This window comes from Lepisosteus platostomus, chromosome 24, assembly GCF_059453375.1.
Source record: "Lepisosteus platostomus isolate fLepPlt1 chromosome 24, fLepPlt1.hap1, whole genome shotgun sequence".
NCBI lineage: Eukaryota > Metazoa > Chordata > Actinopteri > Semionotiformes > Lepisosteidae > Lepisosteus > Lepisosteus platostomus.
The window spans coordinates 8,084,144-8,104,056 of NC_142634.1; the positions used below are offsets into that span (position 1 = coordinate 8,084,144).

Consider the following 19,913-nt stretch of genomic DNA (forward strand, 5'->3'; position numbering starts at 1 on the left):
GAAAAGGTAAGACCATTCAACACAGTCAAATATCTTCCTGGCTATGTATTGCTTGCTTCTGAAATACCTGGAAAACATTAAGCCTTCAGACATTGTTAGTTGAGTTGTGGTCTTTGATGAAGCCAGTCTAATCTTCATTAATTATCAAAGGCAGCAGCCCCTCAGGATGTGTAGCTATTTATTTTGGTAGAAGCTTGAGGGCCACATTTAACACACTGTTCTGGACACTTCCCCTGGTAAGGAAATATTGGCATTTCTCAATGATTGTGACAAAAGGTTATTGTGATATTTTTTAAAACAAATTATTAAACATACTTAGCAAGGGATCTACAAAGAGAACCTACAATTCTTTCTAGAGCTCACTGCCGAGCCCACCTGGGCCAGGTCCCATCAATAATTGAAGCAATAGTTGGAGAGCCTGTCCTCTTTTTAGTAAGGATAAATATTTCCATGGTTTATCACTATGTTCAAATATCCTTTGCTTGGCAAGTTAATTTTTCTTTCTACATTTTATGTCAAAAGAGAATCTAGTTCTCTACTAACAAATCAGATCATTTTGAAAAAGCACAAGTGAGAAAATCAAGTTCATAATGGCAATTTTCTCCCCTTTTAGATCCCCTTCAATGATTAACTAACGTTCACATTTTTATTTTTATGCAATTAAATAGTTTAAACGGTAAGTCATTCTGCACTAAGGTGAAAAAAGTACGTTTAAAATTATTTTAAAAAAATATTCAGAAAAGGTATACACACGTATTTATTTTCTTATTCTCATTGTATATCTTATCTGTGGATTATACCATAAGGCTTTGGATGTGTTCAAGTACTCAACCTTCCTATGACCTCTTCAGTGTGGAACCCATGTGCTGTTATTTCAAGACTAGGAGTTCCAGTCGGGCTGTTTTTGTTGTAGGACTGTCGCGTATAGATGCAAAGAAGCAAACCGGGTCTGAGAACGTTTTTTTCTTTCATTGTAAGTATGGACGATCTGTGTTTTTTCTGTACTTATTAAGCTGAAATGGGAGATGCTGAACTGCAAGAGTTTAGACAACGATGGAAGGAGGAGTTGGAGAAAAACAACACGGACGTTGGACAAGGAGCTGGCGTGAGTAAATTGGAGACGTGCCATTATCCACTACAGGCACTTTCTGAAACGACTTTAACTCCTAATTTTAAAGACTGCGGACACACCGAAAGTGCCCGAGTGAAAATTAAAGCAGAACAAGAGGGACCATCTGACTCCATTGGTGATGCTCGTGGAGATGAAACATCAAGTTGCTCAAATTTCCTCAGCGAAAAAGCTGGGAAGTCGGCGAATGACGCTGGGTCTTATTCTTTCCTGGCACAACGAAACTCCGATACAACTAAATCATATGTGGAGTACCCAACGTCTGCATCGCAGTCCTGTTTGATGCGGGCTGATGTCAGCAGGAGCGAAGACCGTCGACCAAGCGCCCAGCCGTCGAGCATTAAGGATCAGCCCGGATACGTTTCTATTGCGGAGGGCTTGTTGGATGGAAGGGCTAGCCCTTTGTTGGACAGAATTCAGGCGGAGACTTCACGGAGAAAAAGGGCTCATGCAAAGGGCACGGCAAAAAGATATTTTCAACAGCAGCCTCCGCAGAAGCTGCACAAGAAGGAAACGTTATTGGATCAGTTAATACAGGACTTGGTAATTATTATTTGTGATAGTCGTGATTAAAGTATTTACAACTACTAATTGTATTAATAATTAAAAAAAAACGTTTCTTATTTATCTCTCATTCAGAAGAGGCTTCGCCCTTTCTCATGAGTCCTTTCTTAAGTGTATTTTTTTTTCATCCACAGAATGAATTAAATGAAATTCCATTTTTTGATGTGGAACTCCCATATGAATTGGCACTGAAGATATTCCAGTACCTCAACAGGACAGAACTCGGACGGTGTGCACAGGTAAACCCGATTCCGGAAAAATCTGTAGCGTGGTATCTAAAGAGTGTGTACGTACTGTAGATGGTCCACTAGCACTGTTTAAGATCTGTCCCAGGCAATGCCCGTCATGTACTCCTGGTGTTATTGGAGCCTGCTTGTTGGTTCTTCTGGTCATAGGTGAGCAAGCCGTGGAAAGCCCTGGCTGAAGATGAAGTTCTGTGGTACAGACTGTGCATGAAGGAAGGCTACCTCACTGGGGCGAGTGTTTCTGACTCCCCCTGCTGGAAGGGCACTTTGCGAGACTGCAGAAATGTGGAGCACACTCTAAAGTACAATTGGAAGGTAAGAATCATAGGTACAACATATATATTGCAACGCTGAAAGGTATGTGGTAAAATTAAAGTGTGGTGTTTAAGGGACTTTAAGCAGACCATACAAATCCGGTTTATACTGTTGTAGCAATAGCTATTTTGTTCCCTGGACATTGTAGCTTATTAGTAGTTCTGGTGGGTAGCTGCGTCAGCATGCGTAGACTCCAAAGGAACAAGAAATAGGTTTATTCCATGCTGAAAAGAGAAGAAAGAAAACACAACGTTTCGGCTGTGGAGCCTTCTTCGGGTGTAAGAAGGATAGGGCAGTCAGCAAAGATAATATAGCATGGGAAAACACAAGCCAGGAGAGAGGAGGAAGCGGGAGCAGGGGAGAGACAGAGTGACCAATCAAGTGGTGTGAGGTCGAGAGAGGTGAGGAGGGGTGTGAAACGAAACATTGTGTTTTCTTTCTTCTCTTTTCAGCATGGAATAAACCTATTACTTGTTCCATTGTAGCTTATTTACTGGCTTTATGTACATGTTGTCTTTGAAGTACCTTTATTGCTCTCCCTGCTAAAATATCACAATAGCGAACATTAGTACAACAAAGAGCTGGTTTGTGCCTGCCTTGAAGATTGAGCTCAGTTTTGGCTTGGGAATATTAAGAATCCACCTTAACTGTGTCTTGTTGTCTTTGTGAAATGTAGCATCCTTCACTTTACGTGGTCTTTTCTCCCGCAGAATCGTGTTGGATCCGTCACCCATCTGCAGTACGAACTTGGCAAAGTGCTGTGTGACGTCAGCTCCTGTGACGGCTTGGTAATAGCTGGGTAAGAGATTTCAAAACTCCCCAGCATCCTCTCGGTCGCGATTCAGCGGTTTCCTCTCCTTAAAAACTGTAGTGCATGAGTAAATATCATCAAGATTACTAAGGGTATGAATAGGCAAGCAGTTTGAGTGGATGCTGAGTGAACATGACACATAAGCATAGCAGGGGATAGGGCTGAGATTAGTCTGCCAGAACTCTCTCATCTCTCAGTTAAAGAGTGACCGCTGGTGAATTTAGACTCCTGTGTTTCATGATAATGTTACTGAAGTACCCACCTCTTCTCCACTCAGCACATCTTGTAGTGTGTCAATTTCAGCTCTGTGGGTGGGGATGGTTTGGCTCCAGAAATAACTATTAGGCGGAACGTACCATGTGAGGAGTGGAGCCACACTGAACATATTGGTATGGTCTGGTATTTGCTTTTGTAGCTGTTAACTCTGATGTCATTAATGGAGCTGATCCCATTTATCGATCTTGTAACTATTTTATTGAAATATCTTTCATTAACATTGGTTGTCACAGGTGCATCAATACAGCGTGCAAAATGAAAATTGTAGGGTTTTGGTGGACTGATTAAAAGAGCCCATTCTCTTCATGTTGGTACAGGGCTCATTGCTTTGAGTCCAGCCATAAAAGCAAGTAGCAGTTTTAAATTGGGTGGGCATGTAATAACATAATTGGTTAAAAAGAGCACTCAAATCCATTTTGATCACAGCAGGCCTGAAAACCGACACAACATGAAGTGTAACCTGGAAGTCCCACTTTGCAAAGAATGCTATGTGGCATGTGAAAACATTTATCTTTTTTGACCTACTCTAAAAGACATTTGTGTAATAGCATTTTGGTTGAGTAATTAACCTCTGGATACTTTTATTTCCCTTAAATCTATAATGCCGGCTTAGGACTTGCAAAAGGTTATTCCTACCAGTTAGTTTCTCAGTCACTGAGGTGAAATTTTAAAACTTGGCTCATATTTAAAGGAGTATTATGTCATCTAAAATCTGTAGATATTGGCTCCAGATACTACTTAGATATTGCTAATCAATGTATTAAATATTTAACTGACGTCCCCTTGAGCACTGGAGCAAAGCAGTTAAGTGTTGTAGTGCATAAGGTGACCATTTGTACTTTAAAATAAGATAAATGGAAACAATTATACAGATTGCTGGAAAAACCTAAGTATGCTGTTTATGTTGCTTCGCCTTATTGATTAAAAGTGAGGTAACCCCGCAGCTCCCCCAAATGGATGTAGGTCTGAGGACTTCCTGAACAAGCCTTGTAACCACTTTATCAATCAGCTGTCCTCTAGAGACCATCTTGATTAAATTCTCTTCTGACAGACTGCAAACATGGGGCTTAATTAGTTATATGAGGCATCAGGCGACACATAGTAATTTATTGTGAGAATGACCATGTTTGTCCTACATACCTTATGTACCAAGTTCTCCAGGATGGAAACATTGGTTTTAACTGTCATGTATTATTAAAAAAGGTGTCTTCCACAACTGCAGTGGGATTTGATGCTGCCTTTGTCTGTTTATGCTTTAAAACGATCACATCTTTTGGAATCGTGTTTAAGGAACCAGTCATATTGGTAATAAACAAACACCTATATTTTGGTCCGGGCTTTCATATTACACACATATTCTTTCTTCTTCTTTTTTGGAAGTGTCTCACAGTTGAGGATGAATGTCTTCTGCAGTTGTCATGTCTGGGGGTCTGAAGTTGACTGGTGAGGATAATCCAGGATGGACAGATGTTGTCACTGCTTGGTTACATATGTCAGAGAGGAATAAGTGGTCCCAGGCAGGCCATACATTAAGTAGTTTGGCCCCACTGCGAATGGAAGTGTGTCAGTGATCAGATGTAGCATTTTGGTAAGAAATATTAAGAACAGGGCTGGGAAACGATGCAATCTTGTTTAACCCCTTTGGCGTTAAAGGGGTTTGTGATGGATCTGAGAATCACCAATTGCACATCATCATGGGGCAGTGGGATAATGTTAATAAATTCTGGGTGACATCCTTACTTCAGAAGGATTCTCTTCTCAGGTGGAAGGATTGTTGTGTATGTGTCTGACCGTCTAATGCCATTCGTAGCCTCAAAGAAACAGCTTCTGTAAAATAAAACCAGTTGTGGTAAACACAGCGACTGCCACAGTAACTTTTTAAGAGCTGGCTGAACATACCAGTAGGACCCAAGCCGATCTCTGCGTACTAAAACAAAGTGTCAGAATTGAAATGGCACATGTTTCAATCCTTAGTGCTGTTGACAGGTTAATTCAAGTAATGCCAGGGTGGCATCAAAGTCCTGGACTGGATTGGTAGTGTAGCAGTACGTGTTTACGTCGCTTTGTGTAGTTACTCTTTGTGTTTTGAGAGGTCGCTCGGGGCTCCTGGCTTCTCTCTCGTCCGTCCCTTTCTTCAGGGCGAAGGCACACGGTGGGGGCGAAGGCAGCCACAGCAGCAACACGTGTGGTTACAAAAGGCTGCAAACGTTGCGCCGAGAGAAGTCAACAAAAGGGATCAGCTGGCAGCTCCTGTTTCCTTCTCACTCCAGCAGCCCAGGGCTGATTTTGAGTGCCGTCCAGGAGGCGTCCTTCCGAGCCGTAAGCATCTGGCATGGAGGTGGCTCGTTACAGGCCCACTGTGCGGGCCTCAGCTGCTAGCTGGGCCTAGTAAAAGCTTTTACATGCAAACACTCACACATGCGCGCACATAGTAAGTCACCTCGTTTCATTTTCACCTCCAGTTTTCTTTTTCTTTGTTTTGTGGCTTGCTTCAGTTACAGTGTGAAAAATCTCTTCCTTTTTTTCCCGTGAGGTTTAGCTGAAGGTTGGAGGAAGAAAAAAAAAGTGAGGATTTTTTTTTTTAATCCACGATGTGTCCTTGTTTCTGAATGATTCGCAGTAAGAGGTCGACATTTTACAGTCGTAAGAAACGCTTGGGGGTTAGAGTTCTGCATGTTCTGTCTCCTGTCAAAAACCAAGGATCCTGCTGTCTGGACTCCTTGTGCTCAGTTTGAGAATGTAGGTGGTCCAAAAGTTTGGAGCTTTAAATTCAGCCCTTTCTGTGACTCCCCCAAACCAGAATATGCGGCTGTTGAATTTTCACTTTGAGGTGAAAAAATGTGGTAACGCCGGCTAACAGAATAAATGTCTGATGGGATTAAATTTAATAAATGTAGCCCTTTTGTTGAGATTTGCTCAATTATGATCATTTGAGTACCTTTTAGTCAAACTGTTTTTCAGGTACACGTCAGGTGATGTCAGACTGTGGGATACTCTGCACTGGGACTCTGGCGCCTCCTACCTGCGGCCCACTCATGTTGCCATGGAAACAGCATTAAGGCCACACATAAGTCATGTCCAAGTAAACAGAACTGTGGCAGTTGCAGCCTATGAGGATGGTAAGAATAGGGGCTGTAGTTAGAAATGTGACAGGCTCATCCCTCACTGAATCCTTGCATATTACATGCATGCCGACAGCTACCTTTGCTTTATATTCTTTGAAAAAGCTGAGGTCAATTCAGTGCTGAAAAGTAGAAAGAAAAATATTTTTTAGCTGTGGAGTTTTCTTTCTGTGCTTATGGGCCTTTCTAGTCCATATGATACATTTTTTCTGCTTTATGTTGACTGTCATTCACATATCTGCATTTTCAGTAGACTGCTGTCTGACTCGAGTGGTAACGCATTCTTCAGGTCAGTTACTAAGGAACAAAATATTGAAATTATGAGGCTGTAATAATTGCAACAAAACAGAAACAGAATAACAAAAAAAAACAGAATAACATCTGCAACAAAACCAAAACAGGAAAACAATTTTGAGAATGGTTATTTAACTAATACCTGTATATTCCTGTGGTTTCCTAAAGAAAATCTTGGTCTAGATTTGCACTGGTTAGTGACTGGCTGTGTTAATGTTTGCTAATCTTCTGGTTCCTCTTCCCTCCTTTAAGATGCTTTAATAGTATCAAATGTTGTGTGTGACACATCAGATTCAAATCTCTCTCTGCAAATGTGGGAGACTTTGAGCATGCATGGAGACCTTATCACCACTCTTCATTTCCTGAATGAAGCAGATGTTGTGTGACTTCCTGTTGACATGACCACTTTCACAATTAGAGTGATGTGGATGCTAAAGTTGTGTGTAATTAAAGAAACAGTTTCTTGCAATCTAAACCTGCAAAGCATCTAGGTTTGGAGTGCAATTATGTCACTCATCTTCTTACTGTAGTAAGACTTAACTAATCTAAATATGTTTGGCATATATCTCTGTGGAACAATAATGTACCTTTTGAGTAATTAGCGTAATTGCTATTAACTGCTTTTGGCATCTTCTCTTTCCAGTTGTCAGCTTCCCAACTGGGCAGTTGTTTCTTTTATTTTTTCTTCAGCATTCATTGTGATGGAAATTAAATTGCACTTAAGGACATCTGCATAACCACTAATCTCTAATTCTCAAAGAAATGCACTGGCACATTGAAGTAGTCACCCATATGGGAGGGCAGACAGAATGTTTGTAAGCCAAGCAGAATTGGCTGCACTAATGTTTTTTTCTCGTACTTTAGTGTTTTTTATGGTCATGTTGAGACAAATTGAGGGGGATTAAGCTATGATAACTGCAGTAGAAAGATTTTTTTTCTAATCGTTTGAAAACGCATTTATACATATATGTATAATTACAAAAACATATAGATCTTCTAAAAATCTTATAATAAGAAAGAACCTTTTTGTACTTCAGGGGTTTCCTTGAGCAGGAGATTTGAGTGGAGAAGTACTTAAGGAATCCAAGTATCTGAGCATTTATGGCTGACCAGAAATTGTATAACAAGGTGTAAAACAGTTACATCAGGAGGGATGAAATGAATATTGTCAGTATAACACATGTAAGTGAATTAATGGAGGGCACAGATGTAGCTAAATCATGTAATGAAACAAAAGGCAGACTACAGCACAACTAGACAAAGATACTGAACCCCGAAGTTTGTGCGTCTAACGCTAGAACTTGGTAAGCTGTAATATGATATCCCAAAAGGGGTCTTGCTACTGAAGATCATATACATATAAACCCAGGAAACTAAGACAGCAGAAGCTCAAATGTTAGACAAATATTTTTTAAAAAACCTAAATAAATTACCAGGTCCAGATTATATGTAAACCAGAGTTCTTAAAGGCATATTACATATCATTTACACATCTCTAACATACATTTTGTCTCAGTCACACCAAATACTGGAGAGTATCCATGAGCCCGGAAGATTGCCATTATAATATCAATGTATAGACAGGGTATGTATGGTAAAATGTTGTGAGCTAGGTCAATATTGTCAAGGCATCTTAACATGCATATGGAATAAGAAAATACTCATAACTCATACGAATACTCAAAAATACTAATAACTCATAATTTCATACGTAATTTTGGGAAATTTCCCCTTGAGTAGTTTATTTTATTTTTTTCTTCAGCAAATATGATCTACATTGGGGACATAGAATATTTCAGTTTAGGAATCTTCAAAATTTTAAAGGAAGCCAATAAGGTAGATCACAACAGTTATTTAAAACTAGGTTCAGCATTGACCATTGATTAACTGAGATTGGTTGAAAGGCAACATAGTACCAAGATCAGTAAATAGCCAATTTTACACAGAGCTTGCAATTAATGGAACACATCACCACACACAGGAACCCTTTAAACGAAGGTTTAATGCTGTGACAGATCCACTCTGTCTATTGGAGGCAGTAATGGTCTGAATAGCTTGTTCTTGTCATCAGCTTCTCTTATTACTCATCATTCTGGCCAGGAAAGCAGGCGCTAGTTGATTTTCATATCTTTGTGTTACTTGCGCAATGCTCTACCATGTGGGCAGATCACTGTATCTGCTGTGTTTAAACAACTCAGCTGTTTATGTTATAAACAGATTGTAGAATTACCTTTTTATATACCCAACAAATGTTTTGTAACGTTTCCCACTCCGGATCTCTAATGAACACAAAAAAGAAGAGATCTCTGTACAGCGAGCACTGTGTGAGAATGAACAAGCGACGTCTCCCAAACTCTGAAACTCCTGCTGTGCAATATCCTGCCCACTGATCTTGTTTTAGCTAGCTCCAAACACCTCCTTCTTTTCTTTTGCATAATTACAGATCTGACTTTCCTATACCAACATTTCGGTGTCTGGGGGCTAAGTGTTGAGAATTGTTTTTAAAGCATGGTCTCTTGTTGGGGACCTATGAATGTCTAGTGAGGTGCAGTTATAATGCACAGCCTATTGATCAATGTTGCTGGAGAGAATTATTTGTTCCCCTTTGGGGACATAAAGCAAAGAGGGGCAATTTATGTCAACAATTCTTCCGCAGTGGGAGAGCTCATTAAATATTGATAGGTAAGCTGTAAACGTAGCTTTAGCCTGTAGTTTGTAACAGCTTTCTCTCTTGGTCTGCTCCCAGACAGCATTTTCCTCAATTATCATGTCTTTTTCCACATATCTTTCTTTTAAATAATTCATGCAGCTCATCATACTTGTTAAGCTTTGTTTACTTGTTATTAGATGGTATACCGCTTTAAGTAGTACTGTCTCATCACATTAGGGGAGATGTACGGCTTTTTTACTCTATTTGTTTTTCATTCTGGTGAACATTTTAAATGTAGTAGTATGGTATCTCAAGGTCAAGGTACACCATGTAAAGAATAGAATCCTAAAATTGGTAGATCCACATTTTATACCTCAGGCTATCAGTGTAGATTATTAAAATAACTATGAAACCTGTGAAACTATGAAAAACCACACAGACCTTTATTATTATTTTTAAAGTGAAGTCCCTGATCTGTTGCTGTATTAATGTTAAAATGACTTTTATAATAGCTTGATCCGTTTTTGAATGTATTACTTCCCTGTGATGTCTTGTAGTAAAAACTGAGTGAGTGAGGGTATATGTTGTTACTTGGACATCCTGTTCATTCTCACTTTAGAAAAAGGCTGAGCCAGAGCTCTTGTTTCCTCAGGGGCTGTGGATGTGTGGAGTACTGAAACAGGTCAAGAGCCCATACACCACTTCCAGCACCTCCAGAAGGTGCAGGGCCTGGCCTTGGGCTCAGATGGTGCTACTGTGGCTTCAGCCTGCGGTTCACGAGTGCGACTGGACTGTCCAGTTGATAAGGGCTACTGGAAGATGCTTTACCAGACTGAACTTCAGAAGCCAGTGAGTGAATTCATAAGGACGAGCGTCAAAACGACGAGCGTCCTGTGAGGAATTACTGTAATACATTTTTATACAACTTAATCTTTAACAAACGGGATCCTAATGAAATGAACTAGATGGGCCAAATGGTTTCCTCTCTACATAACCATTCTCATGCAAAAGCCAAGCTGTTGAGGAAGTTGAGTCCTGGATTTGATTACCTCTGATTCATAGCTGATGAATTCATTCACATGTTGACTACACAATAAGCGTGTTACACAGACTGAAATGGTTTGGTGGCTTAGCGTGTATTTAAGGTAATCAGAAGTCTGCCCTCATTGTATTTTTAAAGTTGAGTGAAATATTTTGACGCCCACACATTTTACCTGGAAAAAAATCAAGCTTTTCTCAGAATTTATAACTAAGACCCGTAGGGCTTTTCTCTTCTGACAGGTGGAGTTTCTCCGGCTTGCCCCCGACACAGAGGAACTGCCTCTGGCTGTGGTGTCTGCTGCTGAAACAGTGTACCTGCTGAGAGCAGAGCAGGATCCCAGTGTTCTCCACTCTGTCTATGGCCATCCTGTGACCTGCATGGATGTGTCATCCTCGCAGGCAGCCCTAGGGATTAAGAGTGGTGGGTGGGCCATGAACGATGGCAACAAGGTAAGTCTAAAAAGAGAACAAGGAGAAATCCTCAGGGCTTCCTGCACAAAGCTCCACTGGGCTGAGACTCCCAGTGAGATCAGGTAAAAATAATCACAAGAGTTTTAGCTCTGGGATCAAGTTCTCCACCATACCTACTGCACATTCTATAAATCTGCAAGGTCAGTTATATATTTCTCTCTCTTCACACCATGCATTAAAATCCCGTGACCTTGTCTTTTTTGTCATTAAATCTTTTTGTAGTCAACAATGCCAGCGTTACATTTTAAATGAATATGAAATTAGGGTTGTGGATAGACCTGGCCTTTACTTACCTAATCAGATCTTGGGTACCCAGGTGATCTGGCGTCCAAGAAACATAAAACCTGTCTGAAGCTACGCTCTTGCGTGCTCGCAGGAAAAGATGCTTCTTTTTTCGGAATACATTGTTTTGTAAATTAATTTTGGGGTAGTAATAGAAAATGAAACCTCTTTTCACAGTCGGAGCCCTGCAGCAAGACCATCCGTTTTCACTTTCGTCTGTGTATGCTGTTAGAATTTGCTTTTTAAATTGGACACACGCAAAGCTCCTAATCAGACAGAGAGAGCACAAGAGCTCCAGATGGCTGCTCTCGGTATTAGACAATGCCTTGGCAGTGTTCACACAGTGACATCACATCAATTACTCATTTTCTCATTACTGGTGGTTGTACTGTAATTGCACCACAATTCAAATGACTTGCAACAAAAAGTTGGTGAAATAAGTTTTTTTTGTCAAGCTAAGATTGAAATGGATCAGATTTGTAATTTACATATTTAAACTTGTTTTTATATTTTTGTCTGAGTTAAAATAGTACATTTAACTAAAGTTCTTTTAAGTAGCACCGTTTATAATAATATTTCAGCATTTCTATAATGCTTCAGTAATTTCCAGAGAACAACGATGATTTTTTTCTTTAATTTGTTATGACTCGCACCTTTTGCTTTTGACTAATTTATGCACGTACAAAGTCAGAACTAGTAATAATCAGCCAAAAAGCTTTTGTGGAAGCTGTTTCATTTCAGCGAGCAATTTTGTACTGTTAGGGGGATAAAAGGTGATAAAATTAAGATTGTGTGATGTGTAATGTTTTACAGTGTTTAATGTGTAGATGACACATCTAATTAAAATGTGCAAAGGAAATATAGGTATTGCAATGAAATTGTCTGTGGCTTTTGTGCTGCACTGATAACAGATATTAAAGCATCTGGTAATATTGCAGCTCCAAATGGACCACTTGATAATTTGTTAGCTTTGTAGCCTTTGAACGCCTTTAATGCACTATGATATTATTTTAGTACATGTAAAATAATGTTTAAGGCATATGTAAAGCTGGAGAGGTAATGTAACTTATCTATAATCAATTAAAAAAAGATATTTTCTGCATTCTGTATTTGCGACTCAACGTGTGGTTCACTATTCCTATCTAAGCCATGGGGTTACAATTTGCCTCTACATTCTGATTAGTGTAGGTGTGTGTGTGTGATTGAGGTGTTTATGACTAAACACTGCCTTTGGATAAAAATGGCATTTATTTTCTCTCAGTTTTAACATGACTTGAAAAAAGCTTCTGTTGTGATAACTTGAAGTTGGAATATGTCCTCAGAAGTGCCCAGTGACTGCTTATTTGGTTAACTAAAGTATGTGGCCAATTTATTTTCTTGTGCACCACGTCTCGGAGAAGCTGCATTGAGCCATATCTGAGGCTGTAAATGGGGTATGTGAGTGTTGGCTCATCATACATCCCCACAGAAGGGATGGGTGGCTCAGGGACATGAGGGACAGAGCAACATTACCTTATGCTGAATCTCTGAGCTGCAGTCATTATGTTGTTTATCTGGAATGGCCAGCAGACTCCCCTGGTCTTAATTACTGTTTGTTTCTTACGGGAATACCTCTAGGGCCATACATCTGGTCTGTGGGTAGTACCATTTTTGAAAGCACTAATTGAAGAACTTGCTGGCATCTCCACAGGCTTGTCTGTCTGCAGCAATGGAGTATCAGAGTAACAATTTCTAAAGCTGTTGCCTTTTTACCTCCAAGGAAATGCCTTTGGCACAATTCCCTAAAGGCACTATAAAAACCCATATCGTTTATAGATATGAGGTATCGAGCCAAAAGGATTGATTTTGCTTGGTTTATCTGGTTCTTTTTCTTCCTTATTTAACTCACTGCAATAACAAGATGGCATCTGTTGCTGAAGTGCCTGAGGCAGTTTGCAAACAAAACATTTTTGACAACAAAAGAAGAAATGCAATGTCCTGAGTCACCCAAAGGGAAAGACAAAAGGATGATATGAATCTGGACATTACGTTAGATAGGGTGAGGAGAAATTTATCTTTTCGTTATTCTCATAAAATAAACAAATCTTCTCAGACATGTTCGTTAAAAATGTTATTCCAAGTTGAAATGGTTTAAATCAGATTAAACCACTTAAAATGAAAAGTCCTGTTCCTGTAGAATTTGTGCTTCAGTTCATCCTGCTCAACATTTGGTGATTCACTAGAATAAAAATGTTGCTTTTATTTTGTGACCAAGACCCTGTTAGGCAGTCATTTAAAACTCCTGTCAGATACTTGGCTTGCTTTGAGGCATCACACAATTAAGCCTGTCTGGCCCAAATATGACAGATAAAACATCTGGCATTTTGTCAAAACTTACATCATATGAAATGTAAGCAGTTTTTTATTGGCTTTTGAATTATTCATTCTTTTTTGTGCATCTACCTGTCTCTAGTCTTGTTATTGTTTCATTTTTAAGCAGTGCTTCATCCCAGGTAAATATGAAGAACAGCAGCTTTTGCTGTTTGTCACATGACTGCTGTTGCATGCCAAACTTCATACATTCCTCTCAGAATGCCTTCCTATCTGAATGGAAACAAGTCTGAATATTTCTTATCAGTTTGGAGATTTACTTTAGGAACTACTGCTATAATAGAGGGATGAAGCAGTAACCAAAAATGTCCCGTCATGTGCAATACCCATCTACTCTTCATTCAATTAATAATTAGCTAAAGGAGAACGTGTCCCTTTTAGGATGGGCTTGTGGAGAATTTTTAAATTTATTGTTCTGTAGCTAAATATTTTTTCCACAGTAGCTTTCCCTCCTGCTAGTCTGCAGTAAACACCCACTGTATCCCCTGATATAAACACAGCCTCTCCATGCTGGTACAACACGAATGAACACAGTACCTTAAATTTATTAATAAAGTAGCCCCACCTGATGGGCAATAAAAAGGTGAACAGGGGGGAAGCGATGAGGTGGGAGTGCGAAATGTTTTCAGAGGCTAGCGAGCTCAGGTGGAGAATGTTTTAGCAATTCTCTGTAGGCTTTTAACTCAGTACAGCTCTGAAGGGAATCTTCAGGGACTTGTAATGGCGTAAATTATTCAGTCGTTTAGAGACCTTGGAATCCGAGCCTCTTTGGGTGTCTGATAATATCTCAGATTACAGCTCTGCACGCTTTGATGAATTTGAGAGCCTTAGTATAAGTCTCTCTTGTGCTATTTGATCAATCAGAGATGGTTGTGGTGAATGCAAAATGTGGAGTGCACAACACTACAAAAAATGTTAGTGGGGAAGAGACAAAGGAAAATACCTGCCCTTTTTCTGGGTGGAAACTCAGTGGGTGTTGTTGTGGTGGAGGGCCTTTTGCATTCTCTTCAATTCCCAAACGTAAGGGAAATTTACCTCCCCATAATATGGGAGCTTCTTTGAGGTTGCACTATGAGCTTGAACGAGTTAGTGCTGAGGGTTGGTTTTTCATGTTTTCTCCTCAGATCCAGGTGTATAGCTTACAGACAGGCAAGACAGAGCTGGCGATGGGGAACTCAGCTGGAGATTTCACTTGCGTCAATCTGAGAGACAGCCCGCCACATCTACTGGTCTCTGGGAACAAGGACAGGAGGTACAGACTTTGCTTCCCTCTTCTGAAGAAAGGCCTTATATGATTATAGAAACTCACATTAGAAAGAAGGAAACTTGGCTTCAGTCACTTTTCAGCAAAATGATGTAGACAAATTTTAATTGACCAATGAAACACTTTAAAAGGATTCAATTTTGGAAGGCAGTTCTATTTCTTTCTCAATATACGTCTCTAATTGTGTTCTTTTAGTATCCAAAATTGATTTTGCAGCATCAAAAAGCAGGGTTTAGTCTTCTGTGTCTCCGGCTTTTTTTTGGCAAACCCTCAATGACAGACAACAATAAAAGAGAGGAATGCAAATGAAGAAGTGTGTCGCCACATTCAATTTCAGAGTCTCATTCATCTTATTCAGATACTTAAAAGTGCTTTGTGGATGGTTGTTTGCTATTCTTTTTCAATACCTGTAGGCATGTGCGAGAGCACAAAGGAACACTGGAACCCAAAATCTTCTGTACCGCTGCCCAGCGTTCCCATCATTGAACAGCTCACGCCCCTAACATCTGCAGCATGGGAAAAAAAGAAAGGAAAACTCATCTGCAGTAGTGGCTGGCTGCAGAACAGTGTTTGGCAGGAAGTTGCTTGGCATGCCCTGGAAATTAAACTCCTGCCGTGATTTCCTGAATCTATCAGATCTTAAAGAGGCGGCCAAAGCAGGAGGCCATGTGTCTGTGGACAGCGACGGCCCAATTTTAATGGACCCCCACCTTACCAAACCCCAAGTGTCAAAATATAAAACTCAAACCAAAGTCCATTTCACTGATTAGATAGTTTGTGTGTGCAGAGTTGGCCGGACCATTTGGACACTTTATATTGCTCTACGGCCAAAAAAAGAATAGGGAAATGGAAGGAACAGTTCTGGCCTTGCATTAGTGTGGCCAAAGGCCAAGGCCTAATGCATTTCTTTTTCCCCAATTTTTTTTTTGGAGTTTCCAGAGAGCAAATTAAGGAGCGGCTCCCCTGATAAGGCTGTGCAGTTGGGAGTCTAGTTGGCTTTGCCAAGGAAACATCTGAATAAACAAGAATACATGCTGGGTGCTAAAGAGGATAATGATGGTTTGGGTGCTCAGCCTCTGAATGTACTCCCAAGACAAAAGAGTTTTTCTGCATTGTAAAGCAGCATGGAAGGTTCTTCCTTGTAATTCGGGTTTGGGTTTGATGCTTTCATTTGCTTTTGCTTTCTCAGTCTTAATTTCTTTGAAAGAAATGAAAAATTGGTCAAAGCTGTCAAAGCATTATCCATGACATAAATGGGAACGTGAGATGGAAATTTGCAAAAGTACTGTTTAATAGTTCACAAAGCATTCTGTTTGTGAATTAATTTATCATGAACACACCACCTGTGTCGTTGGAATTTTTTGATAATACAGTATTTGTTCACAAATATTTCATTAATCAAGTTTCATAAAGAGCATTAAAAATCTGTGAGATTATGTTTGTGAAGTCTTAAATTACCTTTGAAAGAGACCATTGTGTATTACACCTACAATTAATGGTTCTAATTATTTACCTTTCATAGAATTACAAGAACAGTGTCTTTCAGAAAGAAACATCTTCATTTAGGATGAAATTCTTTTTCTAGAGTGGTTATTCAACCTGTATGGGTAACTTTGCCACTGTACTATCTAGATCCAATTAAGTAGGGAAACAGTAATATCACAAAAGCCTGTCCGCTTCATGTTGTAAAGGATAATTATTTTGGAGAATCAAAAGTGGACTATTTAATGCCTGCCTTAACAGGGTTGTGTGTTTTCCAAAATTATGGCTGGATGACCATGCCAAGAACAGTTAAATCCCTCCTTGAGAAGCATTTTGTCTTTTAAAAATAGTTGTTCTTCACATAACAGCTGTGTATCCCTTGACGTTCTTTAGGTAGTCACAGTCTGGTTAGAATTCACATTCAGTTTCCTTCTCTGTTTTTTTTAAAGGAAAAGTGAGTATTCCATGTTTTCTGAGCCTACTTTGGACAATCTTTCCATGGAGTCATCCTCTGGCTAAATGTGTTCCTAATAAAATTTACAAGAACAGATGGAAGGAAACGGTTGAGCTCCTGTGGCTAGTTTATCTACACTTGTATTAAAGATAGTGGACATTGTCTTAATAAATGGAGTGCTACTTTATTGAAACTGCTGGCGTGTTCTTTATTACCCCATAGAGTTCAAAGGTACTGAAAATACAGCACACTCAGTTAATTAGACCTTTATTAGAAAAATGAAACCAGGCAGATGTGTGGTCTTAAAGCTCTTAATATTTCATACAGCCACTGTAGCCAAGGTCTGTATGTAATTAATCTTTTTCTTTGCTCTTCTATAGTGTTTCCTTTTCTTTTCTTAAACTGAAAATTGTGTGTTGAGCTGTTGTTTATGCATCTACCATATTTTGTGAGCACAGAATTACTTTGTCATAATAGTTTGGAATTGGAGTTTGCAGATTTAATACAATGACCCGAAACTCAGGTTCTTTTTCTGTAGTGCTGAAATGCATTGATTCTACTTTCCTTGTTCCAGGCTTTTAACTTACGTTGAACATTCCTTGTGCATTTCACGTGTAATTCGCTTTCGGAATAGAAGGAAGCAATCAGAACTGGAGTGACAACCAGGACTTCACTTCAATTATCAACCTACTGGAGAGGCTAATTGACAGGAAAGAAAGGGAAATAGTTTTTGACAGCTGCTCAATCAAAACAGAAAAAATTAAATACGAAGAAAATACACATGCTCTACTCCTCAGTGACTAGCTGGAAAAAGGATTCTTAATTTTTTTGGACTGTGCCTTTTTTATTCCACTCATCTGCTCTTGTTTTGTGGCTTTAGGGTGAGGGTGTTTGACCTCCGTACTGGGAGCTGTGTGACCTCGTTGTACGCCCATCATCTGGGCGTGTCGGCTGTGCAGACAGATGATTGGAAGATTGTGAGTGGGGGAGAAGAGGGGCTGGTCTGCGTGTGGGAAATGAGAATGGGAGCAAAACTCTGGGAGATGCACAACAGGTAAGACTGTTTTTGAATTGCAAAATCAATGCACCTCACTACACTATGAAGTAGTAAGGTTGATTAAGAACATCCATATATAAGGAACCAGTTCTTAGCTTTTTATACAACTGCATTTCCACACCATAGCCATCAGATCTGAAAAGTTAAGCAAGGTGAGACCCTGATGGTTGATAGGATGGAGGATGGTAGACCTCCACAGAAAAACAGGTTACCCCTGGAAGTCACATTTGTGAACTGGTATCCCAGTAACAGAGGACACTGCTGAAGGAGGTGCCATCTTTTGTAATGGTCATTGGTATCCCATTCTATTTACTCTGCAAAAGAGTAGGGCTGCTGGTGAAGTCAATTCTTACTTTTTCACCTGATCTGTTGTGTGATGGGGTTGCTGGGGCAGAACCGCTGCTGCCTCTCCTCAGTGGGGGCTGTGCTGGTACTAGATGAATTAGGAATTTTAGGTAAAGCACTTTGGGTTCCTTAAGATGAAAACCTCTATACAGTTGCAAGGAATCATTAATTAATTGTTAAGCTTTCAACTATCATTAATGGGTTAACTATTAACTTATCACAAAACGCATGAGTAGGTACAGTAGTTCCTTGATAACTGTTAGAATAGTCTGCTTGTTTTGTATGTTACATAGGTCTTGCACAAGGCTCTTTGGTAAATGTTAATTTCATAATTGCACATCACTCTTATAAATTGTTTGTACCTTCTGAAAAGAAAATCTTTTTCCAGCTGTTAGAACATCGAAGGATGCTATGATTGAGGGTCACGGTGCTGTCATTCTGTTTACCGCTGTGGTGGTTTCACTCTGTTATTTTTGTAACTTCTGGTCATGCTATAGACATCCGGTCCGTCACGTTCGGTTCTCCACCAGCACCCTGGTGACGGCTAACATCCCGGACGAGAAGTGCCCTCGAGGTGCCTGCATCACCGACGACGACCTGACCGCACATCGCAGGTCTGTGCCCCTTCGCTCGGCCCCAGCCTTCAGGCTGCTCACATGCTCCCTGCCTTATCTCACTGTCTCCTCTCCCGTCCTCCAGCTTCTGCCTTTTCTGTGGCAAAATTAAGTTAGCGGTCGTAATCTTTGTCTGGAAACATTTCAGGGATGGGGCTTTATGCGTTATGCCTGTGAACAGCAGGGTGTTCGCCTTTAAGCACAGGGCGTGTGCGTAACAAAAAGGAAAAGAAAATGCTAAATCATATATCTCTGCTGGCAATAATTGTTCTTGTATAAATCCTGGCTGTAATCAGTATCTCACCTTATGTAATTCAGATGAAATATTTTCTTTACACGCAGGCACAGAGGAGTGATCTACTTGTATGACTTCTCAGTTGACATGTCGGCGCTGGAGCACGTCCTCCCCATCTGTCGGTCAGACTACACGGAGTCCACAGGCTACAGTTACAACATTGGACTGGCAATGCCCTATGACATCCTGACGGAGCCCCGGTCTGTCGTGTGACACACACGGGGGCGACACACATTGCAGCTACACAACATACACTCACACAGTGCTTGGTGATGCCAGAATAATCTTTAAAAAAATATATATATTTTTAAAAAAAAAGACTTTATTCCTACCCTTTCTCTTTTAAACATCCAGAATTCACTCTGCATTTTGCTTCTGTTCAGAAAACCTAATGGACCATTTCCAGTTCGCTTTTCTTGGAGGGGGGTGGCTTGTTTCGTTATTTTACAATCTGATCTGCTTTTAAGATATTAATTCATGTAATTATGAATGTAGTCAAATAATTTTAAGCTGCAGGGAAAGCTATAATTTGTTGATAATGGTTCAGATAATTAGACCATAAATTAGATATATCTAATTACAGATATGTAGTCTGTTTCATTTTGTTATGTAAGAAAACTCTGTACAGTACAATACATGTATTTCTTCTTAAACATGTTTTATTTGTAATTTGTTTACCTTTAAAGTTCTTCAATCAGGTTTAAAATTTGTTTTATGTTTGAGGGTAATATTAGCTTTATGTAATCAGTGTGTGATTAATCTGATCAGAACATTATAAGATCTGTATGTAGGGGGAAAATGTAGAATTAAAACAATGTAATTCTTATATGAG

The 19,913-nt window shown here is 39.8% G+C and overlaps 1 protein-coding gene across 2 annotated transcripts; it reads left to right on the plus strand.

Moving 5' to 3' along the window:
- Positions 1-881: 881 nt before the first annotated feature.
- fbxw8 (F-box and WD repeat domain containing 8) lies at positions 882-19,907 on the plus strand. 2 transcript variants are annotated; one of them, XM_088617688.1, is made up of 11 exons: positions 884-1,672; positions 1,828-1,932; positions 2,089-2,253; positions 2,964-3,052; positions 6,302-6,459; positions 10,059-10,255; positions 10,688-10,897; positions 14,695-14,822; positions 17,651-17,824; positions 18,670-18,786; positions 19,129-19,907. In XM_088617688.1, exons 1-11 carry the CDS (start codon positions 1,019-1,021, stop codon positions 19,292-19,294), a joined length of 2,163 nt encoding a protein of 720 aa, XP_088473814.1. In that variant the 5' UTR covers positions 884-1,018; the 3' UTR covers positions 19,295-19,907. The 2 variants fall into 2 exon arrangements, with proteins under 2 accessions (XP_088473816.1, XP_088473814.1); XM_088617690.1 differs by lacking the exons at positions 17,651-17,824; positions 18,670-18,786; positions 19,129-19,907 and adding an exon at positions 16,766-16,957 and having other exon boundaries at positions 882-1,672.
- Positions 19,908-19,913: the final 6 nt, after the last annotated feature.

What these genes read in the sequence shown, in the direction of transcription:
- fbxw8 (XM_088617688.1), top strand. Translation starts at nt 1,019, where the DNA reads ATGGGAGATGCTGAACTGCAAGAGTTTAGACAACGATGGAAGGAGGAG. An exon ending in GACGGCTTGGTAATAGCTGG is followed by an intron (nt 3,053 to 6,301) that starts GTAAGAGATTTC and finishes ACTGTTTTTCAG; the next exon opens with GTACACGTCAGGTGATGTCA. An exon ending in TCTGGGAACAAGGACAGGAG is followed by an intron (nt 14,823 to 17,650) that starts GTACAGACTTTG and finishes TTGTGGCTTTAG; the next exon opens with GGTGAGGGTGTTTGACCTCC.